The following is a 20872-nucleotide window of genomic DNA, read 5'->3' as shown; positions in this document are numbered from 1 at the left end:
ATTGGTATCAAAATCGGTCCTGACATTGATACGCATGTCTGCTCCGGTAAAATGTTTTCGAAATTTATCTAGACCGTACGGTTTTCTGTCACGGTGCTTCAGAGCAAAGTCATGCGACAGGATTTTCTGAGGCTATCTCAGGCTCTCTCCCATGTATTTCACTACAATTCCAGATCTGGGCACAACATTTCTTTCTCTCATCGCTGTAAATGCTCTGAGTGAGGTACAGACATGAATCTCGGGACTATCGCAGAAGACACATTGACCTCTCATACGCTTCAAACGGTTTTCGAATATGTATTACGGTTCCCGAATGGAAAGGATTTGTTTCCAATGCTTTTTTTGGGTAAAACTGGCTGGCTCAAACAGAGATTTGTCTGCCCCAACCTCTCTCACTAACACTTCACACTTTGGTGAGAAACTTATTTAACATAGCAACGGAACTCAAGAGGCTATTGGCTGTTGATTAGGACTACAAATACGCATCATTGTAGTTCTATCTATAGTGGAACCCTCAGTTGAAACAGATCAGGACTTAACTGGCCTTTAGAACTACTTGCTGCTATGGGCTGTATATAACTGATTTAACTCAGTAACTGTTACACATGGGATTAGTTTTGAACTTTAAAATGAAGCATAATAATAATTTCAAAATAAAAGCCTTGAATATTTTTAAATCAGGTAATTGCTCTGTTGAGCATTATATAACTGATTTAACCCAATGACTGTTATACATGGGATTAGTTTGGCCCTTTGAAATAAAGCTTAACAAAAATTTCAAAATAAAAGCCTTGATAATTTTTACATCAGGTATTTGCTCTTTTGGGCATTATGTGACTTTTTTATCCAAAGCACTGATACACATAGGATTAGTTTGGCCCTTTGAAATGAAGTTTAACAAAAATTCCAAAATAAAAGCCTTTAATATTTTTACATCAACTACTTGTGTTTTGAGCATTATATAACTATTTTAACCCAATGACTATTACACATGGGATTAGTTTGGCCCTTTGAAATGAAGTTTAACAAAAATTCCAAAATAAAAGCCTTGACAAATTTTAAATCTTACTGAATGGTGCACGTCCACCTTACTTAACGTTCTTGTGATTCTCCACATGCTATTGATTTCATTGCAGCGTTCTTTAGCATCGATGCTAATTTCTAGCATGACAACGCCGGGCCCAAACCGACGGGCACGCTTTGGCAGGCCCCGGCTAAATTTCTTCAGAAATGTTCTAGTTGATTCTATATTGCTTTGTGTTTCTGTGTTTGTTATGATGTAAAGCACTTTGAAATGTCTTGCTGCTGAAATGTTCTATACAAATAAAATTTGATTGATTGATTGATTGATAGTTTAATTATATGAGGAAACTAAAGTTATTTACGTTATAAATGTTACTTTAAGCTAAGAGGGTTAATTTCTATCAAACCTAGAAATGATCAGTAAATGTCGTCCTTCAATGGAGGGAGTTTGCTACATGCTAATATGACTTAGTTTAGTTAAAATACGTTTGTTTCTTTATCAGTCGTTTCTCTAATCATCTCATTGCTGCAACGGTCTATTAAAGGCCTTTCTATCAAACTAGAACAGCGCTCTAAAGGAACAATCCAACAGTAACAGTCTGATTATTTTAACATTTATAATATTTTCTACCATCATAATGTTAAAATGATAATAATATTCAGTCATTTTGACAGAAAACCAAAATGAATTTGTGGTTTTATAACACAGGTTGTTAGAAAAGAGCAAACAGACAAGAAAACAGAATCAGTGATAAAAGTGATTGATTTCTGATCGGTCTGATCAGTTCAGTCACTAAGCTGCTTCTTAGCTGCAGTTTTAGATCCTATTAAACAGGAATGCACCGATGTGAAAACTTGGGTCAATAACTGATTATTTCCAACATCACAGAGATTAAATATATATTTCTTTACACTTTAGACTCTCCAACAGCAACCACACTACCTCTGTTCAGCACCAGGGGGCGCTGAAGGTTCTGAACAGGTTAGAACCGCCCTGAAGGAAAAGGCTGTGAAAGCAGAAAACATGGCGGTCTGCAACACGTTTCCACCAGTAACCAGTAAACACTGGCCGCCTTCACAGGCCGCCTGCAACCCGCCCACCACATGAACATCAATTATTTTTATCACCAGCCGTTTTTCTCTCCTTATTTGGAGTCTTTTCAGACCCAAACGGTCCAGTCAAAGTCCCAGAAGCTCTGCTCTGAGAACAGAAGCAGAAGTGGTCGGTGGTTTGCATCGTCACTCTGCAGCATGGCGTGTTTCTGTGAAGTCAACTTCATTTCTACTTTATTAGATTTGTTATAAAACTTGTTCAATCAAAACTTCAGACCCAAAAACAAGAAACTGAAAAGTTGAAAAGTTTACAGCAGAAAAATGAAGCAAGAATTAAAGCAGCTCTGAAAAATGAGACACTGACTGAATAAAAGGCAGTAATAATATAAAACACATTATGTTTTATGAATTACTTCCTCATTGTAGTTGTCATCTCCAGCATTGCCTGGTTGTCTTGTTTCTGTTTAACATGAATCTAATTGTTTCCAGATGAATCTGTTAAATCTGTCCATCATGGCAGGAAACTTTAAACTCAACTTTTTCTGTTTGATTTCTGGTTTCCTGTCAGAAGTTCAGCTTCCTGCTGATGTCGGCTGGTTTCTGATCGTTTCTCTGCTTCTGGTTTCTGCTTATTTATTCTGATCCTAATTTTAGAAACTGATAGTTTCTGTTCCTGTGATGAAATGAGATTCAGGCTGATAGAGACGAGAAGCTGATCAGTTTCTCTGCTCAGTTTAAACATGTCGACATAAATACATTTTTATTCATTATTTGGTTATTAGCTGCTGAGAGGAGATAAAACCTGATGCTGTTTATGTAGACAGATATATTAAATGCATGAACATCTGTAAAATAATCCCCATTTGAGTTTTGAATTCATTATTACTTGTTTCTTCAGACTCTAAAAAATAACATGAACAGAATCTAAAATGGAGGCCAGGAAATCCTCATTAGGAAACATTTTCTGATCAATCTGAAAATCTAACAGAAACAAAAACACATGAACATAATCACCATTTCCTGTTCCTGGTTTGCTTTTCTTCTGTTTCCTCTGGAACATCCTGATGTTTCTGGAAGTGATGTCATCCTCTCCTCTTCCTCCTTCATCACCTGAAATAAATCCAAAGTTACCAGGAAGTTTTTCAGGAAGATCTGAAAAGTTTCACTGAATGAAATCAAGAGATTTAACCAAGAGGTTTGTCTCACCTTAGGTTTGCTGTACAAATATACGACCAGTTGAACCAGTAAAAACAGGAAAAACAAAACACAAAGAGATGCACTGGGAAGCAACACTGGGAGAGAGACGGAGGAAGAACCTGGACCAGGTGTGACTGTAGAGTCAGAGATGTTGGTGAGTTTCTCTAGAAAGAAGAAGCTGCTAAATAACCGTCTGCTGTAAACATCAAGACTCAGAGCTGAAGGAGAAGCTGCTCACCTGAGGAAGAGGAGGAGGAGGAAGGTGGAGAGGTGGTGGAGGGTGGAGAGGTGGCTGGAGGTTTCTCTAGAATAAAGAGGTTTGATTAAATATATTAGCGGATTGTGGATTCTCAGACATTATCAATGAGATTCACTGTTAGAGGATGACCTCTGACCTTTGACAGAGATCCTGCTGGATGGAGACTCTCCATGACCTTTGACATTACATTTATAGAGGCCTTCATCAGATTTCTTCACTGAGTTGAGAATCTTGTTGCCAGTAGTTTCATCACCAATGAAGGAGCCATCTTTATAGAAAGCAGCTGGGAGGTTGTGGGTTGGATTCTTTGCTCTGCAGCTCAGAGTGACGTCATCTCCCTCCATCACAGGGAGGACAGGACTCTGCAGGATCACTGATCCACCTCAACACAGAGACAAACTACAGCATTTCATCCATTTCCACACAGCTTCAGCAACACTAACTCCACAGTCTGATCTTACCAGAGACAGAGAGCTGGATGCTGCTGCTGCTGCTGGAGGATCCATTGATGGACTCACACCAGTACAGACCAGTGTCTGATGGATACAAGGTTTTGATGGTGCAGGTAGAACCAGCTGAACTACCAAATCCATCATCTCCACATTGTTTCCTGGTGTCTGTGCTTGTGTTTCTCCTCACAGTCCATCCATCCTCACATATCAGAGTCGCAGGTTCATATTGATAGAACTGAGATCTGCTGGGACTCACAGTCAGACGAACTGGGAGGACTGGAAAGATACAATTATTATGATTTCAGTTATTAATAATAATAAATAACATTATATTCAGTAATTATACAAATTAACTTTTTCCACTATTTTTAAATTCAGATGTAACCTTTAATCCAAACTGCATCTCTGAATATTAAAAATCATTTTAATGTAACATAAATTTCCCAACCTGGATCTGTTGAGCAGCTCAGCAAGAAGATCAGAACTAGAGAGAAATAAAAAGATGTTTATTAGAAATTAAAGCTCTGAAACTGTGTAATTCAGACTATTTGTATTTTTAAAAGCTTTACTTTAGTATTGACCTGCTTTTATTTCTAACATTATAACTGATTGTTTTGTTCAGTTGTTTATTGAAACAGCTGATTCACTAAATTCATCTCCTGGCCCTTTATTAGACACCAGATCCATTTTATACACAGAAACATAAAGTCCACAGTAATTCTATTATCAGATGATCATTTAGTCAAATGTTTCCAGTGTCAGTCAGACAGAGAGAAATGCTGATCCAGCAGAAAGAGACTAAAACTGCTCTACTTACAGATCAGACAGTGAGATGTGCCTTCCATTGTTCTTCTCAGTGATCTGACCTGACGATGTTTCACTGAAGCTGAGAAGCTGAAGCTGAGCCCGCCTTCTTCCTGCTGCTAGTCCGTCTGCTGCTCTATGGAGACACTGAGAGAGGAGGGGCTGCAGGTTACTGACACTTTCATCACTCATGGTTCCTTCACAAACTTCACTTTTCTTCCACTCTAATAGACCAAAGCAGTGTTTCTGCTGCTCAGGCCTCCTGACCAGCATGTTGGACATTTAGTGTCTCTGTCCACAACAGCTGGTTCTAATGACTGCAGAAGCTCCTCTGCAGCAGAATCAGGCAGTAGCCTGATCATCAGCCACTGATTCAGTTCAGCTCTGTGACAGAAGGGGAACATAAAACCTGCAGGACAAAAGGACCTGAGGACCCAAATGACAGAAACACTGAATGAATCTGGACTAAAGGAACATGGAGGAGCTTCAGCTGGCAAACTGAGGAAGACTATGGAGAAGGTGATGGAGGTGATGAAGAAGAAAATGCTGAAGGCTGCTGATGCAGTAGAGATTAGGGAAGAGACGCAGACAGGCGCCCCCTAGTGGTAGCAACTGGAAGAAGATTATAATTAAAATTATTTTATAATAATTATTATAATGATAATAAACCTTCTGGGCTGGTTCCACTCAGGACCACAGAACCCACAGCAAGCTTACTGGTTTCTCATTGGTTTGTTTTTGACTTTTTCTCAAATAAGTTTCTAAAAAACACAATTTCTCATCTTGGACTCACTGATAACTGAAATATGTACATTGTAAATGTTTTTATTATAGTTGATAATGTTGCTTCTCATGTCTCCTTTATTTCCTTTTTCCTGTAGTTGATAGAGATGTAAATATATTATTTATGGTAAAGACATAAATCATAACTCTAACCCTGCTCTCCTCAACGCTGGAGCTTCACTCAGGGACCGTCAACAAATGTCCGACCCAAACTCTGCTGACAAACTAATGTTAATAAAACCTTTGTGACCAACTGACACTAAAAGTGCTAATTCATGCTGTTACATGAGACACACTGTCCTCTGTGAAATGTTAAAGTCATATTCAATATTTTAAATAATTTTAATATTCTAAGATGGCGGCGCGCGTAGACGCAGCGGCTCTGTGCTCACCGACTCAAAGTTTGTCTTTTCCACTTTGCTCGGTTAAAAACACCTAAAACCGACAAAATTTACTGGCCATTGGTCAAGCAATCGGGGAAAGTCTGTCACAGGAGCTTTTCCGTGTCCACAACAACATTCCGGTCGATATTGCTCGGACACCGGGCTCTCCCTGGATTACAACCCCAGTATCTACAACAGGGCGACGGCGCAGAGATGTAAACAAAAGAGGGGGAGTCGCAGCGGCGTGTTAGCGAGGCTTAGGAAACAGCCACACAAACCACCGCTACCAAGCATCTTTCTCTCCAACGTGAGGTCTCTCGCTAACAAACTGGACGAATGGAAGTTGTGGATTGCAACTGACAACCTCATCCGGGAATGTTGCATTCTGTTGATCACGGAGACGTGGTTAAATCCAACCATACCGGACCCGGAGGTCGAGCTAGCAGGCTACACAGCACCGATCAGCAGCTCCGGTCAGAAAAGAGGAGGTGGACTATGTGTTTATGTAAATAACAGCTGGTGTACAAACTCCACAGTAGTTGTTAGCCACTGTTCTCCCGGCGTGGAGTTCATCACAATTAAATGCAGACCCGATACCTCCTGTGGTTTACATAGCACCGGATGCTAACGCTAGCTCGGCCGTGGGACTCCTGCATGATACTATCAGCAACAACCAGAACAAGTTCACATCGTCTCTGGGGACTTTAATCATGCTGATCTGAAATCAGTCCTCCCCAAATTCCATCAACACTAAAGTGCACAACCAGGGGTGATAAAACTCTGGACAAGCTGGACACAAACATCAGACAAGCATACAGGGCTAAACCCTTAGCACACCTTGGCCAGTCTGATCACGTGTCCCTGCTACTGATCCCTGCTTACACCCCCCTGCGGAAACGTGTCCCCAGTACAACCCGGACTGTCACCATCTGGTCTGAGGATGCCTCTCACCAACTACAGGACTGCTTCCAGAGAACTGACTGGGAGGTTTTTGCACATCAGGACCTGGAGAACTACACCTCAGCAGTCTTGGACTACATCAGGTTCTGCACGGACAATGTCACCAGGAACAGACTCATGAGGATCTATCCGAATAGGAAACCCTGGATGACTAAGGAGGTCCGGGGCCTCTTGAAAGCCAGGAACGCTGCTTTCAGGTCTGGGGACAAAGCACTCTACAGTTCTGCCAGAGCCAACCTGAGAAGAGGCATCTGCCAAGCTAAGGCATCATACAGAGGGAGAATAGAGAAGCAGCTCAGGAGCAACAACACCAGGCAGGTGTGGCAGGGTGTCCAGCACATTACAAGCTACAGATCCAGCAACCAGCCATGCACGGAGGGAACCACTTCCCTGGCAGAGGAGATGAATATCTTCTTTGTCCGCTTTGAGGCGACACCAACCACAGCTCCATCACAGCTGCCTGTCCACAGCAGCTCTGCTCTCTCAGTAGAGGAGTGTGAGGTCAGGCAGGTGATGAGGAAGGTGAACCCAAGGAAGGCTGCGGGACCTGACGGTGTGTCGGGACGGTGCTTAAAGACTGTGCAGACCAACTGGCTGGAATCTTCACAAAGATTTTTAACCAGTCCCTGTCTCAAGCCACTGTCCCTCCCTGCCTAAAGTCCTCTACCATTGTCCCCCTGCCGAAAAGAACCAACATCAACACCCTGAACGACTACCGTCCAGTGGCACTCACACCGATCATCATGAAGTGCTTCGCGAGACTGGTGCAGAGTCACTTCCTCGCTGGCCTGCCTGCTGAGCTGGACCCTCTCCAATTTGCCTACAAAGCAAAGAGGTCCACAGAGGACGCTGTATCCACAGCACTTCATGCTGCCCTGACCCACTTAGAGAAGCAGGGGAGCTACGTCAGAATGCTCTTCGTGGACTTCAGCTCAGCATTTAATACTATACTTCCCCAACGTCTGGTGTCCAAGCTAGCAAACCTTGGGCTCCCATCAGCCACCTGCAGTTGGATCCTGGACTTCCTAACAGGTCGCTCCCAGAGGGTCAGACTGGGCCCCCACACCTCCACTGCTCTGAGCCTGAACACCGGATCGCCACAGGGTTGCGTGCTCAGCCCACTTCTCTACACCCTCTACACTCATGACTGTGTCTCCAACCACCTCAGCAACAAGATCATAAAGTTTGCAGATGACACGACTGTTGTTGGTCTCATCTCAGGCGGGAAGGGGGAGCTGGAGTACAGGGATGAGGTGAAGCGGCTGTCAGAGTGGTGCAAAGTCAATAACCTGCTCCTCAACACCTCCAAAACAAAGGAGCTGGTGATCGACTTCAGGAAGAACAAAACGGACATCCAGCCTCTCACCATCAGTGGGACCTGTGTGGAGAGGGTCCCAGTGTTCAGGTTTCTGGGCATGGAGTTGGAGGACAAGCTAACCTGGAGCACCAACACCAAGGAGCTGTTGAAGAAGGCACAGCAGAGACTGTACTTTCTGAGAATACTCAAGAAGAACCGTCTCCCCTCAGACCTGCTGCAGGCCTTCTATCACTGCTCCATAGAGAGTGTGCTCACGTACGGTCTGTGTGTCTGGTACTGCAGCAGCACATCCGCGGACAAGAAGGCGCTCCAGAGGGTTGTTAGGGCAGCAGAGAGAACCATAGGCTGCCCCCTCCCCACTATGGAACAGATTTACACTTCCAGGCTCCACAAGAAAGTTTTGGACATTTTAAATGACTCTTCACACCCTGGCCATGGTCTCTTCCAGCTGCTGCCATCAGGCAAGAGATACAGAGCAATAAAAACCAGGACAAATCGCCTAAAAAACAGTTTTTACCCGATGGCAATCATGGCACTAAATTCAAAGGCATAAGAACTTCTGCTCTTGACACCACTTTGTTAAAAATGTCAATTCTGTTGCGACACCTCCAGGCGCTGCAACCATCTTCTGATGTCTATTTATTTCTCATTTTGTACTATTTATTTCTTTATCTTTTTATATTATGTATATACACATAACCTGCATCTTAACTCGAGTCGAGCAAATCTCAATCTGGTTGTAATCTGTTGATGACAATGACAATAAATCTTATCTTATCTTAATAATGTTTTCTTCAATAACTTCCAAGTCATGTGACCCATTGACTGAGAAATTATTTTACATCTCATCCTGTCTCCTGGCCCTTATTCACACAACGCAGAAGTGATTTGTTCTGAACGATCGCGATTGTTGAGGTTACATTGGTGCCTGTGACTCGTTATTCAACTACGCCAGCGCGGGTGGGTGTGTCTACTTCCTGGCGGATTGTGGGCGGCGAATCGGTCCCGGGTATCGGACAATCGGTAATTTTAATAAGGAATTCAAGATGAGTCAATTTGCGGATGATACAACATTTTTTCTAAGAGATAAAACTATGGTAGACATTGCGCTAAAATCTATTTTAATGTTTTCCGGCGCATCTGGTCTGTCTCTCAATATTGATAAATGTGAACTTCTGTCGATCCATTCCAGCTCTGAGGGTCTGCTGCCTCCATTACAGTTAAGTCTGAAGTTAAATATCTGGGAATACTGATTTCAAAAAATACTATTAGAAGAGAGGAGGAAAACATTGGAAGTTGCTTGGATGGCATGAAGAGATCCTTGAGTCTTTGGTTAACTAGAGATCTGACTATTTTTGGACCAACTCTTCTGTCCAAAGCTGAAGGAGTGTCCAAGTTAATTTATCCATGCCATTCTGCTTTTATCTCTGACAAGAATATTAAGAAAAACAATTCAATAATCTTTCAATTTATCTGGAGGAACAAAACTCACTATTTAAGATGATCTCATCTTATTAAAGATTATGATAAAGGAGGAATTAGAGCTTTGGATTTTGAGGCTCTGATTGGTTCATTTAGAATAAATTGGCTGAAAAACTATTTGTCTCATTCCAACTCAATGTGGTTTCATATCCCTAAATCTATATTTAATAAGCTCGGTGGCTTGGATTTCTTGTTTAAATGTGATTTTGAATTAACCAAGATTAATATTGCACCGTCTAATTTTCACAAATATTTTAGGAAAATGATATTTACCCACAATTTTACCCCACATGGATCCGTTGTGTGGAATAGCAGATCAATATTAATAAATAGAAAATCTATTTTTAAAACTGACTGGTATGAAAAAGGTATTTTATTTGTAACTGACTTAATGGATAGTAATGGTTTTTGTTAAATCATAGAGATTTTACCAATAAATTTGATCTGAACTGTACTTGTAATGAATATCTAAAAGTATGTAAATCTATTCCTGTAGCTCTGATCCATCTCATCCAAAACACCTTCAGATATTCAAATGTTATTTCATCTTTACCCAAACTGAAAATTGGAGAATATAGTGTGACTGATAGAAAGTGCAATAATGTTCTGCTTGTGACGGCCTTCAAATCTAAATTATTTAATGATTACAACAATAATATCTTGACAACAACCAATCTGTCTATAATAAAGAATTTGTTCTCCCAGTATGTAAAATGGCCGATTTCACCAAAGGTTAAAGAAACTCAATTCAAAATCTCTCACAATTTTTACCCAGTGGCTGAATTTTTGCACAAAAGATTTAAATTTGATTCAACATGTTGTATCTTTAGTGAATGTCCAGAAGAATCATTAATCATCTCTTTTTTTCTGTCCTTTTTCTTTTAAACTATGGAGAGACATTAAAAACTGGTTGTCCCTTTAAATTGAAGCGATAACCATCACCCACATATTATACTATGTTGATGGCCTTGATAGTCAAATATCTGACATGGTAAATATTGTCTTCTTGCTTGTTAAATATAAATCCTGCTGTAAATGGAGAGGTTTTACACCTTGTTTTGATTTTGTTCTTAACCAATTTAAATTGTATTACACCTCATTGAAACATTTGAAATCTGTTTCTGCAAAAAAAAGTAACTGCCAGTATCTCTACTTTTCTTTTGTTTTAAAATCTTGCTCTATTGTTATTCATTTGTCTTACTGTTTATGTGCTTATCTTTAGTCTTAGCTCCATGTTTTTGTTTATTTTTTCTACCTATGTTGCAATGTTCTTATACCTCAACCAGTCTCTGTATACTGTTTGTTTAATAATAAAAAATAATTTAAAAAAAGAAGCCGTGGCACATACTTGTGACATCATTAGCAATACTAGAGTATCTTAAAGAGACACTACACAATTACGGCTGTTACATTTTCCCCCCTGGTCAAAAAAAGGCTGCCCTCAGCCGAACACAGCAAAGGCACAGTCAATACTTCACCAGCCTCCATACATGGATAAGCTGTTAAAAGTAAACAGGGAATATACAGCACAATATTGAAAAGCCGGCATACATGACAGTTTCCAACAAAGTGAATGTCTACTTGGACAAATATTGTAAAACGAAAATAGACTGAGAGCATTCAGGACAATTACAAAATGAAATTCCCGTTTTGTACTTTTTTTTTTTTTTTTTTAGAATCTCAGAACAATTAGCACAATATGTGAGAAACATTCAAACATGGTCCATACAAAACTTAAACAACAGTCATAACATCAATGAACACATAAAATGCAAATAAGGTCACTTCAGGTCAAACCTGGAAGTATGAAAAGGGTTGGTCCACTTATGGACTGACCAGTCAGTGGTGACCCTCGGAACACGTCATGGTCTAAAGTTATAAGAAACCCCAACAGCACACCCGTTGTTAGCAGGGGGCGAACATCTGTCTCCAAAGCAGTGTCAGTGTATTGAACAGAGTTTTGGTCCAAAAAGGGTGAAACAGGGTCAATGTAGTCAAAGTCAGTTTCAGCTGGGACGTCGCCAGAGACAATAGCAGTGTCGACAACATCACAGTCAGTCTCTGGGTCCAAAACAGCAGGGGGCAAACTGCTGTCTGGCAAACTGAAATCCAAATCTGCAGAAGCCTTTCGCCTTGAGTGTTTGTCAGATGGAGCTGTATCCCAGGTGTAGAATGGTTGAAGGTTTGCGACATGAAATACTCCAACTTTCTCTCCAGTGTCTGCTTTGGTTAGACAGTAGTTCACATCAGACATCTTTTTGTAGACACGGTAGGGACCCGTGTAGAGAGGTGCTAGCTTTGCCGAAAAGTTAGATGATGCATCTGACTTTGGGTGTGATTTTGCTCTGACCAAATCTCCAACTTTAAAAGAGACTGGGCGTCGTCTTAGATCATAGTAATGCTTTCGCCTTGTATGACTTTCTGCGAGAACCGTACGAGCATGGTCATGAGCATCTTGAATCAAAGCTCTCAGGTGATCCGAGTAAGAAGTCTCAGGGTCGTCCATTCCTTCCCACAACGGCTGAATGATGAGGTCCAAGGGAGTGTCCAACTCCCGTCCATAGAGCATCATTGATGGGCTCAAACCTGTACTCTCATGAGGTGCAGTACGCAGTGCAAAACAGATCTGGGGAAGATATTTGTCCCATGAAGTGTGTTTATCCTCAATATGTGCTTGAATGGCTGTTTTCAGTGTGCGATTCACACGTTCAGTTGCATTAGTTTGGGGATGGTAGGCCGTTGTCAGACTGTGCTCAGTTCCAAGTTTTGACACAACATGCTGAAGGTTATCCTGCAATAGTCAGCCCCGCCCACTCCTCACTACTTCACAGGGCTGCCTACTGACCAGTTCTCCGTCTAACAGGTCCGGAAAATCTCTGAGACCTGGGTATTACCCTAAAAGTACTCTATAAGAGATAATCTATTTAAACTGGTGGCGAAAGTGATTCGTCTAGCTCTAACTACCTCCAATCCAGAAGTTATGACCCTTTACAGTTAAGAAACAATCAGCTGAGTAGCCCTCGCAGCTGCATAATTCCAATAACCACTTCTGTTAACGGTAGCCCACTTTCTAAATCATAACTTGCACTTGGAACCGGCTAGATTATGTTTAGTGACTTAGATGTAAGTCCCAGGGTCATTATTTACTCTCACCAAAGGAAATTATGAAGCCTCCTATTTACTGGAATCATGTACATAAGTTTTACCTTAATTAAAAGAACTGGACAAAGATTAAATGACTCTATTAATTCCAATGTCCACCAACCTCATTAGAATTTTGTAGAATAAATTTATTAAGCAAGCTTAAGCAGGGATATGCGACATACAAATCAATCATCAATCGTATATAGATCAAAAACAGTGTAATAAAATTTACATGTACAATCATACTACCCTGTCTTCTTTCCCTAAGAGTTAAGTCGCACGTTCTGAAATGGAATTTCAAGGAGCAGATTCAACTCATACCCAGATGATGGTGGATCTTTTGGCAACAGGAATTTCTAGCATCCTTGGTTGAGGTCTTTGTCTCGTGTGGAAAAATCCTCCTTAGAAAGGTAACAAAGCAGAACGGGTCCGAATCCTTTTGCAAAACCCAGTTCCTCATCCCTGAGGGACCTTTGTCCTTCCTCCAAGTCTTGTTGCAGAGTTTGAAATTGTTGCTGGGTTGAGACGAGACCAACGGTCGAATAAAGAACCAGAGATGGGGCGATGGGACCCAGTCCTTTCTTAGCGGTGTGAAGTCCGAGCTTCCCCGTGGTTCTGAAGTGCGGTCCGTAGCTCAATCTGCTTCTGCAAGTTGTCTCTCCTTCTGCGCCGCCGGACTGGGAACGACTGGTTCCTCTTTTCAGCCCCTTTTTATACATTTCTCCACCATGTGTGTGTATGGGGGAGTTTGGTCTACGTGACTTTCTTCACATCTGCTGTCTCTCATGAAAAAGTCCCCACATTTCCCAACCTGTTTTTGCTGACCGTAGTGGAAGTTCCTGTACTTCCCCATTCTCCGTTGCCTCAGCCAAACTCACCGCACCACCCATCCTGTGCGCCCTGGCCATCTGTTCAGAACTGCTTGCGACATTTCCTGTTATCAGGACTGTACTGCATTTCTCTCTTTCTATAACTCACTATCATTTATTAACTCATTAAACACATTCAACCTGTTGTTAAACCTGTTTGAATTGATTTCAAATGATCATAACTTCACATTCATTGACAATAAATCACATCTTTCTTCTTATTGTTAATCCTTAACATAATCATTACATAATTAAATCATCACAGATCATCAATCAGAGATTCTTTGCAGAAAGTTATGGAGTGATTACTTATACTCATATTATTCAGACTTATTCAACTTAATTAGCTTTTAATCAAACTACAAGATTACTTTATGTCTTCCAAGCCATTATGCACCTTTTTCTGCGTGTGCCTGGAAAGATCTCATACCCTTATGCCAGTTTTCTTGACAATGCTCAAACAGTTCACTGATGAAAGGTGTTCCCCTGTCTGAAATAAGGTAGGATGGGGAACCATGTCGGGCAAATATGTCGGTGATGGACTTATTAGCAGCAACTTGAGCTGTTGCTTCCCTCACAGCGCTCACTTCAATCCTTTTGGAGAAATAGTCCACAAAAACAAGGATGTATGCATTTCCCCTTTGAGTGTGAGGTAGTGGGCCAATGTAGTCCACACCCGTGTACTCCCATGGTCTCTGTGGTTGGATTGGGACCATAAGACCTGCTGGTTTTCTCTGAGTTGGCTTAGTGGTTTGGCATGAACAACATGACACCACATATTTTTTACATCAGAGTTCATGTTTGGCCAGAAGAATCTGAGACGCAAGCGTGCCAGAGTTTTTGCAATGCCCAGATGTCCGGCTGTAGGATGATCATGGTAATACTTGAGCAGATAACTACGGAGTGCAGTAGGAGCAAAAAGTTGAATCTGCTTGAGTGGGTGAAGACCACACGTTGTTTTTGGATCAATGAAATATAAGAGTCCATCTTGTACAATGTGCTGTTGCAGATCTTGGTTATCCTCCTCACTCTGTTGGTCATTTTCGAGTTGACGGAGCAAGGCGCCTGTGACTGGGTCCTCCAGCTGCAACTGATGAACATGAGGACAGTCTGACACAATCACAGAAGGCATAGCGCGAAGATCCATGCTTCCGATCATGGCATAGGGAGGAAGAAGATCAATAGGTGGATCCACATCAGGGAGGGGGTTACGTGAAAGGGCATCGGGCACCTTATTACGTTCTCCAGGTTTGTGAATGACGCTGAAGTCGAAATCCTGAAGGCGAAGAGACCACCTGGCAAGCCTACCAGAGGGATTGGGTCGAGACATCAACCACTTGAGGCTGCTGTGGTCAGTGTAAATAGTCACATGTAAACCTTCAACATAGGGACGGAAATGTTCCAATGCCCAGATAACAGCCAGACATTCTTTTTCTGGAGTCGAATAGGGCTTTTCTGATTTATGCAGAGCATTGCTAGCAAAAGCCACAGCTACATCTTTGCCATCCTCATCCTTCTGCATCAATGCTGCTCCAAGTCCAGCATCACATGCATCAGTGTGGATGAAGAACGGACACGTAAAATCTGGGAACTTGAGGACTGGTGCCGAAGTTATGGAATGTTTCAGAAAGTCCACAGCTGCTTGGCACTTGTCACTCCATTGAACGTCACATCTTTTTTTGTGATAGTGAAGAGTGGCTCTGCATGACTGCATAGTCTTGTACAAAGCGGCGTAGTAACCCGTTAGGCCAAGGAACTGTCGCACCTGCTTTGTAGTGGTTGGCACTTTAAACTCAGTCACAGCTCTCACCTTGTTGGGGTCAGGATGAATGATAGATGGTGTAACACGGTAGCCGAGGAAGGTGAGTTCTGTACGGCAGAATTGACATTTGCTCAGTTTCAATGAGAGGCCAGCAGATTTAAGCCTGTAAGGACCTCCTCTAGGTCAAGTAGATGCTGCTCGAAAGTTGGTGACGCAACAACAATATCATCCAATATCATCATTCACAATGACTACAGGAACTGCCTGTGGTCCAGATGCAGGTTCAGTGATGTTGTCCATTAACATCTTTTGTACTTGTACTTGTCCACATGTACATGTGGAACAATGAGAAAAGGTTTATCACTTAGTTTAATAACAAAGGAAATACTGCATCAATTTAATGATCACTCAGATGATCCAGCCGTCCAGCAGCACGTAAAGGCAGCATGACTTTAAGGGCCGAGGAATATCATGTTACACTTAAAGATTGTACTGCTCTATATTTTATCAACCAAAGAAAAACAACACATGTCTGTGTCTTCCTAAAACACAACTGCTTGCAAAAAAAAGTTTTCCAAGCTATGAAGCGTTTAATGTACATTCAGTGTTTGAGTCGCTTACTTTCTCCTGATTAAATTCTCGTTGACAATGTTACCTGAGAAAATACGTCAAAGATAATTTGGTCCTAAGAACGCTCACTCGGTCATGGTTCTACAAATACAATATATCGTAAGTCAATATGTCACACTCTGATTAAATTTCAAACCCGAAGTATTTTGCCTCTTCTTAGAATGAATTTTGTTATGCACTAATTATGAACTTCACTACCAACTTATTGATGTAACTAATTTCCACCAAATTATATTACAGTATTTGACCAAATGGAATAACATTGGGACTTATTTTCAGCCCTGGAGCTTCATGCTTCAGACCAATGACCCACAGAACCTGTTATTAATAAAATCATGTAATTATAATGTTACATGTTGTCTATAATAACACGATGTTGTGCAAACGTAGAAGATCGTATTGTATTTTTAGAAACATGACCGAGTGAGCGTTCTTAGAAACAAACTATCTTTGACGTACTTTTCTCCAGTAACCTTGTCAACAGTAATTTAGTCAGCGGGTCGTGAACATTGAACTTACATTACACGCTTCGTAGCTCGGAAAACGTTTGTCTTTGTAAGTATTTATGTTTTACAAAGACTCAGAAATACGTGTGGTTGTTTTTCCTTTGGTTCATAAAATATAGAGCAGTGTACGTAATTTTTGAGTGTACCGTTAATATTTGCGTATCGGCTATTAATGTATATTTCCTTCCGTCACTAAAACCGGTCTGAGTGCAGAATTAAGATGAAGCTACTGGCCAGTAATGTATTTTCTCATTCTGTTGTATTTCATTTATAAAAATGTTCAGTTGTATTTCGGTTACAAAATAAACGGTGGCGGTATTGCGCTGATAAAGTGTTTTTGCTAAACTGCAAACAAGACCTAAAAATAAAAGAAGCAGGGCTAAGCTAGCTCGGCTAAGCTAGCTCGGCTAAGCTAGCGCGGCTAAGCTAGCTCGGCTAAGCTAGCTCCACCTCCATATTTTCCCGCCTGTGCGGGGCTCTGTCGTTTATTTGATTAATCCTAATTTCTCCAAAATTCTAACTGACTGTTGTGTTTTCAGTTAAACGTAAGGGTTTTTTGGTGTTTCTTGGAAATATTTTCCACTTAGAAACGTCGCATGACCCTAAATTTCGGACGGAGAAATCGACGCAACCAGGAAATGGCTTCTTTGACTGATTCTCTGTTCCTGCTGTCTGTGGTTTTCTGGCAGTTTGTCGCTGCTGCAGGTGAGATTCAGTTGTTACTTAAGTCACTTAAACTAGCTCTTTAAAATCCCAGATCTCTCTGTGCTAAAGCTCTATTAATTAATGATTTCATCACTCAGCATAATATCCATGTTATGTTTCTGACAGAAACATGGTTGAATGATAATAATGAATCGATCGTACTAATTGAATCTGCGCCTCCTAACTACAATTTCTTCAATGAGAATAGAAAACATAAAAAAGGAGGAGGCGTGGCTTCAATATTTAAGAATACCATAAATTGTAGTAAAATCTCTTTGGGTCACTTCACCTCTTTTGAGTATCTTGGAATTGAGGTTAAAGGCCGCAAACGAACTTTGACAGTAACTCTATACAAAACTCCAACATATATGAGGAAGAACCACCTGTCCTCAGAGATCCTCACGAACTTCTACCGCTGCACCATTGAGAGCATCCTCACCAACTGTATTACAGCTTGGTACGGGAACTGCTCTGTCTCCGACCGGCAGGCGCTGCAGAGGGTGGTGAAAACTGCCCAGTATATCGCCGGGGCACCGCTCCCTGCCATCAAGGACATCTACAGGAAGCGGTGTTTGAAAAGGGCCGGGAAAATCACAAAGGACTCCACTCACCCAGCACACACACTCTTTTCCCTCCTGCCCTCTGGGAGGCGCTACAGAAGCCTACGGACCAGAACCACCAGGCACCGGAACAGCTTCTTTCCCACAGCTGTCACGCTTTTGAACGCCTCCTGACATAAAACATAAACTATAAGGACTGTACTCCCCTATCCTCTCATACAACAATAACACATGGACTATCCTCACACACACACACATCACGGACTGTTTTCTTCACACACACATACAACCTGTAAATTGTATCTGCCATTATTTATCTATAATCCATTCCCTAACATTCTTGTATATTCTGTATAATCTGTGCATATAGCTCCCTTATTTATATTTATACACAATATCTACAGTATATCTCTTGCTATAACCCCTTATAGTCCATACATACATAGTCTTGTACATCTGTAAATAAATATTATATCTCGTAGAGCACTTCTGGATAGATGCTAACTACATCTTGTTGCTTGTACTTGTGACAGTGCAATGACAATAAAGTTGAATTCTATTCTATTCTAAAATGTCTTTACTGACTTGAATGAACTTCTATCTCTTATATGTATTGATTATGATTGTTTAATAATTGTCGGTGATTTCAACATTCATGTTGACAACCCCCAAGACAGAGGGGCAAAAAAGCTCGCTAATATTTTAGAGACTTTTGGTCTAACACAACATGTCAAACAAGCAACACACACTCAAGGACACACACTGGGCCTGGTTATCAGTAAGGGTGTGAATATTTCCAATCTCTCTGTAACTGATGTCGCCTGTCGCATCACTTCCTGTTATCTTTGAAAGTTCTTTATCTTTTAACCCACTTGGACAAACAGCAACCATCACAAAACGTTCTCTCACTGAAAACACAGCAGAAACTTTTAATCAAATCTACTCTTCTTCCTCACCCTTAAGCTGTAATGATGTAGATAAGTTGGTAAATGATTTTCAGTCTAAAGTCTCAGATATTATTGATTCCATTAAAATGAAGGTTGTGTCTGGTAAAAAGAAATCTCCATGGAGAAATGCACAAACAGTTAGATCTGCAAGACAACTCTGCCGTAGGGCAGAACGAAAATGGCGTAAAACTCAACTCTACGTTCATTGTGACATCTATAAAGAAAGTCTACGTAACTATCATTTAACACTAAAACATGCAAGAGAGGCTTTCTTTGCAGATGTCATAAACAAAAACATTAACAATGCTCCAGCTTTATTTGCAACAGTTGACAGAATCACAAACCCTCCTGTGACGTTACCACCTGAATTCCAATGTATTGCCGCCTGCAACCAGTTTTCCAGCTTCTTTTCAGAGAAAATTCAAAAAATCAGAGGATTAATCTGAACATCCACTATAAAGTCAGTACCAATGCTGAGCCCAAACAAAACAAATACAGGAAAAATGACCCAATTCCAACTACTTAATTATAAAACCCTACAGGAAATTATAAGTCAACTAAGCTCCAGTTCCTGCTGCCTGGATGTCCTAGATCTATAACTCTAGAACATTTCTTTAAGAAAGTCCTGCCTGTTATTGCTGCTGATCTGATCCAGATAGTAAACTCATCGCTCTCATCAGGCGTTTTCCCCCAGGCTTTGAAAACAGCAGTAATCAAACCACTGATAAAAAAGAACAATCTGGACAAATCACTACTGCAGAATTACAGGCCGACCTCTGACCTCTGACCTCTGATTCATCAGCAAAGTTATTGAAAAAGCTGTTTAAACAATTAACTAGCTTCCTAACGATAACCAACCGCTTTGACTCCTTCCAGTCTGGTTTCCATGGTTACCACAGCACAGAGACTGGCCTAGTCAAAGTGTTCAATGACATCCATATAAATACAGACTGTGGCAGAACCACAGTGCTGGTTCTGTTGGACCTCAGTGTTGACCATGACATATTACTGAATCGACTGGAGAGTTGGGTCGGACTCTCCGGTCCAGTGCTTAACTGGTTTGAATCCTACATAAAGAACAGGGATTTCTTTGTTTCAATTGGAAACTTCTCATCAAAGAGGTCAAAGGTCACATGTGGGGTACCCCAAGGTTCAATCCTAGGACCCCTTTCATTCAATATTTATATGCTCCCACTAGCTCAGGTTATAACAGGAAATAATATTAGCTACCATAACTATGCAGGTGACACACAGCTCTACATTACGATGTCACCAGGTGACCTTTGACCCCATCCAATCACTGAACAGATGCTTAGAACAGATAAATGTGTGGATGTGCCAAAACTTTCTCCAGCTGAACAGAAACAAAACTGAAGTTATTATTTTTGGACCTAAAGAGGAACGATCTAGAGTTATAGTTCTAGAGTTATAGATCTAGAGTTATAGATCTAGAGCCATAGATCTAGAATTATAGATCTAGAGTTATAGATCTAGAGTCAATGCACAGCTTCAGTTATTACAACTGAAAACCAGCGATCAGCCCGAAACCTGGGAGTAGTGATGGACTCTGACCTGAACCTCCAGAGCCACATAAAGACAGTTACAAAGTCGGCCTTCTATCACCTGAAGAACATTTCCAGGATTAAAGGACTAATGTCTCAGCCAGATCTAGAGAAACTCATCCATGCCTTCATCTTCAGTCGTATTGATTATTGCAACAGCGTCTTCACAGGTCTGTCCAACAAATCAATCAAACAGCTGCAGCTGATCCAGAATGCTGCTGCTGGCGTTCTGACTAAAACCAGGAAGATAGAGCACATAACACCAGTTTTAAAGTCCCTCCACTGGCTCCCTGTAGCTCAAAGAATAGACTTTAAAATACTGTTGTTAATTTATAAATCACTGAACGGCTTAGCACCACAATACATTAAAGATCTGCTTTTATTGTATCAACCTTCCAGACCTCTCTGGTTCTGGTTCTGGTTCTGCTCTGCATCCCCAGAACCAGAACCAAATGAGGAGAAGCAGCTTTCAG

The 20872-nt window shown here is 41.2% G+C and overlaps 1 protein-coding gene across 3 annotated transcripts in view; it reads right to left on the bottom strand.

The window, feature by feature from the left end:
* LOC116732618 (Fc receptor-like protein 5) overlaps nt 1–20872 on the bottom strand; it is an 82120-nt gene that overhangs the window by 18877 nt on the left and 42371 nt on the right. Inside the window, exons 1-8 of one of the 3 annotated variants that reach the window (XM_032582944.1) lie at nt 5964–6400; nt 4802–4935; nt 4433–4468; nt 3994–4260; nt 3669–3914; nt 3512–3577; nt 3283–3437; nt 3091–3186 (exon numbers count right to left, since the gene is read on the bottom strand). In XM_032582944.1, coding sequence (XP_032438835.1) covers nt 3091–3186; nt 3283–3437; nt 3512–3577; nt 3669–3914; nt 3994–4260; nt 4433–4468; nt 4802–4829 — 894 coding nt within the window. In that variant the 5' untranslated portion in view covers nt 4830–4935; nt 5964–6400. Of the gene's footprint in view, nt 1–3090; nt 3187–3282; nt 3438–3511; nt 3578–3668; nt 3915–3993; nt 4261–4432; nt 4469–4801; nt 4936–5963; nt 6401–20872 lie in introns of those variants that run through there. The other 2 variants (XM_032582945.1, XM_032582946.1) reach the window with 2 other exon arrangements.

The sequence above is a fragment of the Xiphophorus hellerii genome, chromosome 14, assembly GCF_003331165.1.
Source record: "Xiphophorus hellerii strain 12219 chromosome 14, Xiphophorus_hellerii-4.1, whole genome shotgun sequence".
Taxonomy (NCBI): Eukaryota; Metazoa; Chordata; class Actinopteri; order Cyprinodontiformes; family Poeciliidae; genus Xiphophorus; species Xiphophorus hellerii.
Note: the sequence above shows the minus strand (reverse complement) of the source record. Positions and strands in the feature narration are given on the sequence as shown.